A 13,621-nucleotide genomic window follows, 5' to 3' on the forward strand; every position below is an offset into this window, starting at 1 on the left:
AGGGGGTGTTACACTGGAGTCACGTGAAGATAGGGGTGTTTTTATGTAACCCCGCCCCCAGCCTGTGCTATCATTGGTCTAGGAGCAGAGACCCCAGTCGGTCACGTGGTCTCTCAGCAGCTATGCAGCGTTCATGAAACAACATTAGTACTGAGAATTATATTTAACCTTAAGACTCATATATGCAGCTATATAAAATTATTAAGATTGTTGGTTAAAGAAAAAGCATACTGAATAGAAAAAAATATCTTTACAATTATTATTTTTTTGATTGTAGGCTCAAACAGTCAGAAACTTAAAATGATAAATATTAGTCAGTGTAACGTTTAGCTGTTTAATTTTCTGACCATATTGAGCTAAATTCGAAAAAAACTAAATTGGGTAATCATTACTTTTTCCATTCGGTTTTCATCCAAATTATTAATTATCTACATTTTGATTCAGTCTTTCACAAAATTTCAGATTTGTATGTTTTTCTATCTTACACAAACACAACACAAATCTGATGGTATAATCCAACAAAATTGCAAAATGTAAAAAAAGATTTTTCCTGAAATTCCCATAGAGAGGGGCAGAGATGACAAAACCTAAATTGAAAACCTTTGAAAACTTATTTCTTGTACACTAAACTACATAAAAAAAAAACGAAATAATGAGTTGTTATATCCAATTTTCTATTTTTGCATTTAGTCTTAAATGGTTAGAAAATTTCATTTATAAAAGTTACACACTGACGTTTTGATTTTTTTTAAATTACAAAATAGAAAATTAGACAAAAAAAAACTATTTTGGGGGAGCCAAGAAAAAAATAGGTTTATTTCATTTTTTCAAATCATCATTTCTATTCCTTATTCTTTGAGGAAAATTAAAAACATTCTGTTTGTAAATTGTGGGCAGAAATAAAAAAAAAATGAAATTTGTATGAAGTAATAATAATAAGTGATAATTTATTTTTTTATCATACCGATGAAAAAAAAAAAAATAATGAAGTTTTAAACCTAATTTTCTATTTTTCAGAAAACTGACCTGATTAAATGTTACCCTTACCGTGAAAAGCCCCTTACAAACCCCGCCCTAAACCCCGCCCAGGCTCCGCCCACAAGCCGCTGATTGTTTGCCTTCCGCTCCATAGAGATGAGCAGCGCTACAGTGTTTAGAGCTCCAGCTCTGCTGTACAGAGATTAATCCGAATTAAAACCGGAGCACATGGATAAGAATAGTGTTTTATATTCTATTATGGGATGTTTTACAGTATTTAACCCTTTTCTCCAGTGAGAGCTGTGGGATTATGAGGAGTTTGGCTGAGCACCGGTGGGTCTGATTATTCTGATTGTTATATTTATAGTGTTTTATCTGTAAACTGTTCTGATGTTTAGAGAGAGATAATAAAACTGGAACTAAGATAAGATAGAACAGAGTTATAACAACGATTAACAACGTTTTAACAAGATTCCAGAGAGTTTAGCCTGTAGTTTCTCATTCAATACTATTTTATCCCTACATAGTAAATGAATAATAAAATGATCTATCAGATTATGAAGGAACACATAATGAATCATGTAGAAACTTAAAAACAGTGTTAAACAAACCTAAATACTCTGTGAAGTATTTAGATACTCTTATCTGAGGAGCTGTTTATTAACGTGTGGTTTCTGAGGCTGAAAACTCTGATAAACTCATCCTTTACAACAGAGGAAACTCTTGCTCTTCCTTTCCTGGGGCGGTCCTGATGAGTGCCAGTTCCACCATTATAAAGTTTTTGATGATTTTTGCAGTGACTGCACTTGAGGATACTTTCAGAGTTCTTGAAATTCTTCATTTCGGATTTACTGGCCTTAATTTTTCCTTAAATATTTGTTTCTTTATTTAGTTGAGTAGTTGTTTTTACTTTCCACAATCTGGATTAGAACATTATTCAAATATTCACTATTCACTGTATACCTGTAACTCTACCTCTTCACTACTTTACTTTAACTGATGCTCTCAAACTTCACATTAAGAGACAAGAAATTCAAGTAATTAACTCTTGATGAGTTCAGCACAGCTGTTAACTGAAAGCCTGAATTCCAGGAGACTCTACCTCATAAAACTGACTGAGAAAATCCAGCAGAGATGTTCAAAACTGATCATCTAAACAAGAATGTAAAATATAAAACATATTCTGGTTTGTTTAACATTTTTTTGGTTAGAAAATAATTCCATATGTTTTTCTATATAGTTTTGATGACTAATATTAATCTACAAAGAAAAAACATTTTTTACACTGAATTTGAGGTGGAAACCACTGAAGTTTTGACTGGTATATACATTTTACATATTAAGAATCTGGCAGAAAAATAAAAAGACTATAGGAAACTATAAATTGGATAGCAATGTAGTTCATATAGTTAATACAGTTAATTTATTATTAATACATTATGATGCAGTGTAGTGTAATCTGAATGGTGTATTGGTTTCCTCAGGCTGAGTGTAGTTGATGGTGGTGAAGGGGTTAATGTGTTTAATCAGTACTTTAAGTCAGACTGACCGGATTAACCCCCACCTGCTTTTAGAACCTCGTCTGCTCTGGATTAACAGCAGAACCGGTTCTGTATCTGTTCTGTAACTCTGTAAATGAAGGTTCTGACTGTGGATGTTCTGACCAGGTACCAAACCCACCAATCCCACCAAACTCTCCAAACCCAGAGCCAAAACAACAATGAGCGAATGGCAGCCGGACGAGGACAGCTATGAGGTAATTATCCTCCTTATTATCCTTAACATACCTTAACCATCCTTAACGAACTCATCTCTTAACCATCCTTAACCATCCTTAATCATCCTTAACGAACTCATCTCTTAACCATCCTTAACCATCCTTAACCATCCTTAATCATCCTTAACGAACTCATCTCTTAATGATCCTTAACCATCCTTAACCATCCTTAACGAGCTCATCTCTTAACCATCCTTAACCATCCTTAACAAGTTTATCTCTTAACCATCCTTAACCATCCTTAATCATCCTTAACGAACTCATCTCTTAATGATCCTTAACCATCCTTAACCATCCTTAACGAGCTCATCTCTTAACCATCCTTAACCATCCTTAACAAGTTTATCTCTTAACCATCCTTAACGAGCTCATCTCTTAACCATCCTTAACCATCCTTAACGAGCTCATCTCTTAACCATCCTTAACCATCCTTAACGAGCTCATCTCTTAACCATCCTTAACCATCCTTAACGAGCTCATCTCTTAACCATCCTTAACCATCCTTAACGAGCTCATATCTTAACCATCCTTAACAAGTTTATCTCTTAACCATCCTTAACGAGCTCATATCTTAACCATCCTTAACGAGCTCATATCTTAACCATCCTTAACGAGCTCATATCTGGGCGTGGTGGATGTGGTTGTCTCTGTCAGTGGTTGGTAACCGGTAGGCGTGGTGTATGTGGTTGTCTCAGGCAGGGGGACGGATGAGGACGTTGTCCTCTGCAGATCTGAGGGAGTCTCCGCTCGGCTCCAGGTTCTCCAGAGACGAGCTGATGCTGAGTGCTGGAGATCTGGACGGGAGGTCGGAGGTCGGCAGCGGCAGGAGGTCCGGAGTGAGTCAGAACCACCGGTTCTCTGAGGACAGAACCAGGTGAGACAACAGCGCTAAACACCTGACCCAGTGACCCAGCTCAGAGTACAGGACGTACAGGTGGAGGGGTGGAGTCAGGCTAATCTGTGTGGCTACGTGTGATACTGGAGGCTTCCACTAGAGGCCTCCACCTGCCACAGCATTAACGAGATTACCGTTTCCACACCATATTTTAAATCACTGATAAAATGTTATAAAAACATCATAAACATGAGACCTTTAAAATAAACCTTTACTTAACAAATGAAACGGCCAAGGCCAGTCTGTTAATGATCCAGAACACACAAGCTCACCTGATAAACATGGTGGTGGTAGTGTTATGTATAGGTTTTTCATTACTAATTCTGGATTAGTATTCCAATGAACTGATGGAACAGATGATGGTATGAAAGAGCACCAGTAGCTGTAGAGTGTCCCTGCTGCTCTCACTGTGTAATATAACACTGTATTTTATAATGTTCTCTCTGTGTAATTTAATACTAATATATTTTATATATATATTCTCTGTGTGTTTTGATTGTGTTATTTATATGTTGTATAGTTATGAGGACTCGTTGTCGGGGATAAGAAGCTGCTGCTATCTCTGTGTAATTTAATAATGATATATTTTATATATATTCTCTGTGTGTTTTGATTGTGTTATTTATATGTTGTATAGTTATGAGGACTCGTTGTCGGGGGATAAGAAGCTGCTGCTGTCTCTGTGTAATTTAATAATGATATATTTTATATATATTCTCTGTGTGTTTTGATTGTGTTATTTATATGTTGTATAGTTATGAGGACTCGTTGTCGGGGGATAAGAAGCTGCTGCTATCTCTGTGTAATTTAATAATGATATATTTTATATATATTCTCTGTGTGTTTTGATTGTGTTATTTATATGTTGTATAGTTATGAGGACTCGTTGTCGGGGGATAAGAAGCTGCTGCTATCTCTGTGTAATTTAATAATGATATATTTTATATATATTCTCTGTGTGTTTTGATTGTGTTATTTATATGTTGTGTAGTCAGAGTTATGAGGACTCGTTGTTGGGGGATAAGAAGCTGCTGCTGTCTCTGTGTAATTTAATAATGATATATTTTATATATATTCTCTGTGTGTTTTGATTGTGTTATTTATATGTTGTATAGTTATGAGGACTCGTTGTCGGGGGATAAGAAGCTGCTGCTATCTCTGTGTAATTTAATAATGATATATTTTATATATATTCTCTGTGTGTTTTGATTGTGTTATTTATATGTTGTGTAGTCAGAGTTATGAGGACTCGTTGTTGGGGGATAAGAAGCTGCTGCTGTCTCTGTGTAATTTAATAATGATATATTTTATATATATTCTCTGTGTGTTTTGATTGTGTTATTTATATGTTGTATAGTTATGAGGACTCGTTGTCGGGGGATAAGAAGCTGCTGCTATCTCTGTGTAATTTAATAATAATAATAATATATTTTATATATATTATCTGTGTGTTTTGATTGTGTTATTTATATGTTGTGTAGTTATGAGGACTCGTTGTCGGGGGATAAGAAGCTGCTGCTATCTCTGTGTAATTTAATAATAATAATAATATATTTTATATATATTATCTGTGTGTTTTGATTGTGTAATTTATATGTTGTGTAGTTATGAGGACTCGTTGTCGGGGGATAAGAAGCTGCTGTTGAAGACTCTGATCGCTGCAGAATCCGCCGCCACGTCCGCCGCAGTCCAGCTGGTGTCCTTCAGAGACATCCTGGAGGAGGACTATGACGTACGAGACATTTTATAAGTACAGATTACAACTTATATAAATACATTATTTACTTAATGTGTACTTAAAATAATTGATTTAAAGTAATAGTTAAATTAAAGTAATTAAACTAATTAATCCCTGGATATTTGGCTTTAAATAAAAATGCTAATACTGTTGATATTTTTTTAATAATTCAGATGTTGATGTGTGTAAAAACAGCCCTGAGGATCAGAGATTATTGATTATTAGCTGGTTGATTGATTATGAACTGGTTGATTGATTATTAACTGGTATATTGATTATTAACTGGTTGATTGATTATTAACTGGTATATTGATTATTAACTGGTTGATTGATTATTAACTGGTATATTGATTATTAACTGGTTGATTGATTATTAACTGGTATATTGGTTATTAGCTGGTTTATTGATTATTAACTGATTGATTGATTGATTGATTAGGACTCCAGGTGTTCGAGTGATCGCAGGGTGAGCAGGCAGAAGGGAATGTTACTGGAGAAGCTGGAGGTGTTTAAACGAATCAATGCCTCCGTCCGTCAACAACTTAAAGACTTCCTGCAGGAGGAGGTCAGTACTGATAATACTCTACTACTGACCAGTACTGACTAATACTGACCAGTACTGACTAATACTGACCAGTACTGACTAATACTGACTAATACTGACCAGTACTGACCAGTACTGACTAATACTGACCAGTACTGAATACTCTAATACTGACCAGTACTGAATACTCTAATACTGACCAGTACTGAATACTCTTATACTGACCAGTACTGAATACTCTTATACTGACCAGTACTGACTAATATTGACCAGTACTGACTAATACTGACTAATACTGACCAGTACTGAATACTCTAATACTGACCAGTACTGAATACTCTAATACTGACCAGTACAGACTAATATTGACCAGTACTGACTAATACTGAGTAATACTGACCAGTACTGAATACTCTAATACTGACCAGTACTGAATACTCTAATACTGACCAGTACTGAATACTCTAATACTGACCAGTACTGAATACTCTAATACTGACCAGTACTGAATACTCTAATACTGACCAGTACTGAATACTCTAATACTGACCAGTACTGACTAATACTGACCAGTACAGAATACTGTAATACTGACCAGTACTGAATACTGATGATGGTGATGATGATGTATAGAGTGGGTGATGATGATGGTGATAATGAGGATGATGTACTGATGTGGGTGATGATGGGTGTGGTTTATGTTTGCAGGCGTGTAGAACTGAGACTGATGCTCATATAGAGGATCTACTGAAGAAGCTCTCTCAGACCCAACGTGATAACCAGGTAATAATCAGATAATAATCAGATAATAATCAGATAATCAGGTAATAATCAGATAATCAGATAATAATCAGATAATAATCAGATAATCAGGTAATAATTAGATAATCAGGTAATAATCAGATAATAATCAGATAATCAGGTAATAATCAGATAATCAGATAATAATCAGATAATCAGGTAATAATCAGATAATCAGGTAATAATCAGATAATAATCAGATAATCAGGTAATAATTAGATAATCAGGTAATAATCAGATAATAATCAGATAATCAGGTAATAATCAGATAATCAGATAATAATCAGATAATCAGGTAATAATCAGATAATCAGGTAATAATCAGATAATAATCAGATAATCAGGTAATAATCAGATAATCAGATAATAATCAGATAATCAGGTAATAATCAGATAATCAGATAATAATCAGATAATCAGGTAATAATCAGATAATCAGGTAATAATCAGATAATCAGGTAATAATTAGATAATCAGGTAATAATCAGATAATAATCAGATAATCAGGTAATAATCAGATAATAATCAGATAATCAGATAATAATCAGATAATCAGGTAATAATCAGATAATAATCAGATAATCAGGTAATAATCAGATAATCAGATAATAATCAGATAATCAGGTAATAATCAGATAACCAGGTAATAATCAGATAATAATCAGATAATCAGGTAATAATCAGATAATCAGATAATAATCAGATAATCAGGTAATAATCAGATAATAATCAGATAATCAGGTAATAATCAGGTAATCAGGTAATAATCAGATAATAATCAGATAATCAGGTAATAATCAGATAACCAGGTAATAATCAGATAATAATCAGATAATCAGATAATAATCAGATAATCAGGTAATAATCAGATAACCAGGTAATAATCAGATAATAATCAGATAATCAGGTAATAATCAGATAATCAGATAATAATCAGATAATCAGGTAATAATCAGATAATAATCAGATAATCAGGTAATAATCAGGTAATCAGGTAATAATCAGGTAATAATCATATAATCAGGTAATAATCATATAATCAGGTAATAATCAGATAATCAGGTAATAATCAGATAATCAGGTAATAATCAGATAATCTGGTGATAGTCAGGTAATAATCAGGTAATAATCAGATAATAATCAGATAATCAGGTAATAATCAGATAATCAGGTAATAATCAGATAATAATCATATAATCAGGTAATAATCATATAATCAGGTAATAATCAGATAATCAGGTAATAATCAGATAATCAGGTAATAATCAGATAATCTGGTGATAGTCAGGTAATAATCAGGTAATAATCAGATAATAATCAGATAATCAGGTAATAATCAGATAATCAGGTAATAATCAGGTAATAATCAGATAATAATCAGATAATCAGGTAATAATCAGATAATCAGGTAATAATCAGATAATAATCAGATAATCAGGTAATAATCAGATAATCAGGTTATAACACCTCTTTTAGTTCAGTTCAGCATGGTGTATAATATCAGTGTAATAATTTAGTAATATTATCTGATAATGTGAGTAAATAAGTAAAATAAATAAGTAAAATAAATAAGTAAAATAAGTAATTTTAACATGTTCTTATATAAGAAAAGACTTTTATTATGAAATTTAGACGGTAATATTTTAGGGAGTGACTCTGAATCAGTAAAGTAAAGGTTTGTGTTTTTATTGATTAGGATTTGAGGCGGAGTTTAGGTGAGAAGGAGAGGAAGGTGGAGGAACTGATGACTCTGAGGAGGAGAGAAATGGTGAGATTTATCTTTACTCTCATAATAAACAATATATTCCTCTTTTTTCTGTTTTATATTTTATATTTTTATAATTTTATACTTTCTTATACTTTTACTTTTACTTTTCTTTATAGTGAGAATGTGGATTAAGGCTGATATGTGACAGTGTTGATATATTGATCTCAGCATGTGTCTGGAGGAATGAAGTTATTGATTATGTGTTATTGATTGTGTGTTATTGATTATGTGTTATTGATTATGTGTTATTGATTATGTGTTATTGATTGATTATGTGTTATTGATTATGTGTTATTGATTATGTATTATTGATTGTGTTATTGATTATGTGTTATTGATTATGTGTTACTGATTATGTGTTATTGATGATGTGTTATTGATTATGTGTTATTGATTATGTATTATTGATTGTGTTATTGATTATGTGTTATTGATTATGTGTTACTGATTATGTGTTATTGATGATGTGTTATTGATTATGTGTTATTGATTGATTATGTGTTATTGATTATGTGTTATTGATTATGTATTATTGATTGTGTTATTGATTATGTGTTATTGATTATGTGTTACTGATTATGTGTTATTGATGATGTGTTATTGATTATGTGTTATTGATTGATTATGTGTTATTGATTATGTATTATTGATTGTGTTATTGATTATGTGTTATTGATTATGTATTATTGATTATGTGTTATTGATGATGTGTTATTGATTCTGTGTTATTGATTATGTGTTATTGATTATGTGTTATTGATTGTGTTATTGATTGATTATGTGTTATTGATTATGTGTTATTGATTGTGTTATTGATTGATTATGTATTATTGATTGTGTTATTGATTATGTATTATTGATTGTGTTATTGATTATGTATTATTGATTATGTGTTATTGATTATGTATTATTGATTATGTGTTATTGATTGTGTTATTGATTATGTATTATTTATTGTGTTATTGATTGTGTTATTGATTATGTGTTATTGATTATGTATTATTGATTATGATCTGATATTGTGTTCTGGGGTTCAGGAGAACACGGAGTCGGTGGTGCAGCTCTCTCGCTCAGTGGATACGACTCGAGCTCACCTGCAGGGTCAACTCCGAAACAAAGAGGCAGAAAACAACCGGCTGACGGTGCAGCTCAGGGTACGTCCAGCACATACGGGATATATTTCTCTATATATTGTCGCTGTCCAATTAAAAACTAGTATCTCAATATTTGTGGATTTTTAGTTTAATACATAATTTGAATACACATTCTGTCCCTTACACTGTGACCAAATTTCTTGATGAATGGACCAATAGAAATTCTTCAAAACGACCTGAAATAAACTCTTTTTACATTGACTTTCATTAAAAGTTTAGAAGGTTTTTTCTCTCCTGTAAAGTTGCTATTTTAGAGATGCTTGTTTTTCATTGGACAACGATGATATGTAATTTAGAATAATTAGCGTTCACCTTATATATCCGTATATATATATGGAGATGTGTGTGTATATATAGGTGTGTTTATATGGTGATAATGTATGTGTTTATTTGTGTTTATGTGTGTTTATATGTGTGCATTTATATGGTGTTTCAGTGTCTGGAAAGGATAGTAATGATGTGCGTGTGTGTCAGTGTATATGTGTATATATGTGGTGTTTAGGGTCTGGAGAGGACGGTGGTGATGTGTGTGTATATATGTATATATATGTGTATATATATATATATGTGGTGTTCCGGGTCTGGAGAGGACGGTGATGATGTGTGTGTATATATGTGTATATATGTGTGTATATATGTGTAAATATATGTGGTGTTCAGGGTCTGGAGAGGACGGTGATGATGTGTGTGTATATATATGTGTATTTATATGTGGTGTTTCAGGGTCTGGAGAGGACGGTGATGATGTGTGTGTATATATTTGTGTATATATATGTGGTGTTCAGGGTCTGGAGAGGACGGTGATGATGAGTGTATATATATATATATATACATGTGGTGTTCAGGGTCTGGAGAGGACGGTGGTGATGTGTGTGTATATGTGTATATGTATGTGGTGTTCAGGGTCTGGAGAGGACGTGGTAATGTGTGTGTATATATGTATATATATGTGTATATATATATATGTGTGGTGTTCCGGGTCTGGAGAGGACGGTGATGATGTGTGTGTATATATGTGTGTATATATGTGTAAATATATGTGGTGTTCAGGGTCTGGAGAGGACGGTGGTGATGTGTGTGTATATATTTGTGTATATATATGTGGTGTTCAGGGTCTGGAGAGGACGGTGGTGATGTGTGTATATATGTGTATATATATATGTGGTGTTCAGGGTCTGGAGAGGACGGTGGTGATGTGTGTGTGTATATATTTGTACATATATGTGGTGTTTAGGGCCTGGAGAGGACGGTAGTGATGTGTGTGTATATATGTGTGTATATATGTGTATATATATGTGGTGTTCAGGGTCTGGAGAGGACGGTAGTGATGTGTGTGTATATATATGTGTGTATATATGTGTGTATATATGTGGTGTTCAGGGTCTGGAGAGGACGGTGGTGATGTGTGTATATATGTGTATATATATGTGTGTATATATATGTGGTGTTCAGGGTCTGGAGAGGACGTAGTGATGTGTGTGTATATATATATGTGGTGTTCAGGGTCTGGAGAGGACGGTAGTGATGTGTGTGTATATATATGTGTGTATATATGTGTGTATATATGTGGTGTTCAGGGTCTGGAGAGGACGGTAGTGATGTGTGTGTGTATATATATGTAAATATATGTGGTGTTCAGGGTCTGGAGAGGACGGTGGTGATGTGTGTATATATTTGTGTATATATGTGGTGTTCAGGGTCTGGAGAGGACGGTAGTGATGTGTGTGTGTATATATATGTAAATATATGTGGTGTCCAGGGTCTGGAGAGGACAGTGGTGATGTGTGTGTGTGTGTGTATATATGTATATATATATATGTGGTGTTCAGGGTCTGGAGAGGACGGTAGTGATGTGTGTGTGTATATATATGTGTGTATATATGTGTATATATATGTGGTGTTCAGGGTCTGGAGAGGACGGTAGTGATGTGTGTGTATATATGTGTGTATATATGTGTGTATAAATATGTGGTGTTCAGGGTCTGGAGAGGACGGTAGTGATGTGTGTGTATATATTTGTGTATATATATGTGGTGTTCAGGGTCTGGAGAGGACGGTAGTGATGTGTGTGTGTATATATATGTAAATATATGTGGTGTTCAGGGTCTGGAGAGGACGGTGGTGATGTGTGTGTATATATGTATATATATGTGTATATATATATATATGTGGTGTTCCGGGTCTGGAGAGGACGGTGATGATGTGTGTGTATATATGTGTATATATGTGTGTATATATGTGTAAATATATGTGGTGTTCAGGGTCTGGAGAGGACGGTGATGATGTGTGTGTATATATATGTGTATTTATATGTGGTGTTTCAGGGTCTGGAGAGGACGGTGATGATGTGTGTGTATATATTTGTGTATATATATGTGGTGTTCAGGGTCTGGAGAGGACGGTGATGATGAGTGTATATATATATATATATACATGTGGTGTTCAGGGTCTGGAGAGGACGGTGGTGATGTGTGTATATATGTGTATATATATGTAGTGTTTAGGGTCTGGAGAGGACGGTGGTGATGTGTGTATATGTGTATATGTATGTGGTGTTCAGGGTCTGGAGAGGACGTGGTAATGTGTGTGTATATATGTATATATATGTGTATATATATATATGTGTGGTGTTCCGGGTCTGGAGAGGACGGTGATGATGTGTGTGTATATATGTGTGTATATATGTGTAAATATATGTGGTGTTCAGGGTCTGGAGAGGACGGTGGTGATGTGTGTGTATATATTTGTGTATATATATGTGGTGTTCAGGGTCTGGAGAGGACGGTGATGATGTGTGTATATATGTGTATATATATATGTGGTGTTCAGGGTCTGGAGAGGACGGTGGTGATGTGTGTATATATGTGTATATATATGTGGTGTTCAGGGTCTGGAGAGGACGGTGGTGATGTGTGTGTGTATATATTTGTACATATATGTGGTGTTTAGGGCCTGGAGAGGACGGTAGTGATGTGTGTGTATATATGTGTGTATATATGTGTATATATATGTGGTGTTCAGGGTCTGGAGAGGACGGTAGTGATGTGTGCGTATATATATGTGTGTATATATGTGTGTATATATGTGGTGTTCAGGGTCTGGAGAGGACGGTGGTGATGTGTGTATATATGTGTATATATATGTGTGTATATATATGTGGTGTTCAGGGTCTGGAGAGGACGTAGTGATGTGTGTGTATATATATATGTGGTGTTCAGGGTCTGGAGAGGACGGTGGTGATGTGTATATATATGTGTGTATATATTTGTGTATATATATGTGGTGTTCAGGGTCTGGAGAGGACGGTAGTGATGTGTGTGTGTATATATATGTAAATATATTTGGTGTTCAGGGTCTGGAGAGGACGGTGGTGATGTGTGTATATATTTGTGTATATATGTGGTGTTCAGGGTCTGGAGAGGACGGTAGTGATGTGTGTGTGTATATATATGTAAATATATGTGGTGTCCAGGGTCTGGAGAGGACGGTGGTGATGTGTGTATATATTTGTGTATATATGTGGTGTTCAGGGTCTGGAGAGGACGGTAGTGATGTGTGTGTGTATATATATGTAAATATATGTGGTGTCCAGGGTCTGGAGAGGACAGTGGTGATGTGTGTGTGTGTGTATATATGTATATATATATATGTGGTGTTCAGGGTCTGGAGAGGACGGTAGTGATGTGTGTGTGTATATATATGTGTGTATATATGTGTGTATATATGTGGTGTTCAGGGTCTGGAGAGGACGGTAGTGATGTGTGTGTATATATATGTGTGTATATATGTGTATATATATGTGGTGTTCAGGGTCTGGAGAGGACGGTAGTGATGTGTGTGTATATATGTGTGTATATATATGTGTGTATAAATATGTGGTGTTCAGGGTCTGGAGAGGACGGTAGTGATGTGTGTGTATATATTTGTGTATATATATGTGGTGTTCAGGGTCTGGAGAGGACGGTG

The 13,621-nt window shown here is 34.4% G+C and overlaps 1 protein-coding gene across 1 annotated transcript in view; it reads left to right on the top strand.

Moving 5' to 3' along the window:
• The first annotated feature begins 1,107 nt into the window (after positions 1-1,107).
• The window catches only part of LOC107196915 (outer dense fiber protein 2), a 33,268-nt gene continuing 20,754 nt past the window's right edge, over positions 1,108-13,621 (top strand). The window contains 8 exon segments of the mRNA XM_049482601.1: positions 1,108-1,311; positions 2,646-2,734; positions 3,451-3,629; positions 5,256-5,382; positions 5,828-5,953; positions 6,641-6,715; positions 8,430-8,501; positions 9,539-9,655. Of these exon segments, the coding sequence (XP_049338558.1) occupies positions 2,699-2,734; positions 3,451-3,629; positions 5,256-5,382; positions 5,828-5,953; positions 6,641-6,715; positions 8,430-8,501; positions 9,539-9,655 (732 nt within the window). The 5' untranslated portion in view covers positions 1,108-1,311; positions 2,646-2,698.

Source organism: Astyanax mexicanus, chromosome 8, assembly GCF_023375975.1.
Source record: "Astyanax mexicanus isolate ESR-SI-001 chromosome 8, AstMex3_surface, whole genome shotgun sequence".
Lineage (NCBI taxonomy): Eukaryota > Metazoa > Chordata > Actinopteri > Characiformes > Acestrorhamphidae > Astyanax > Astyanax mexicanus.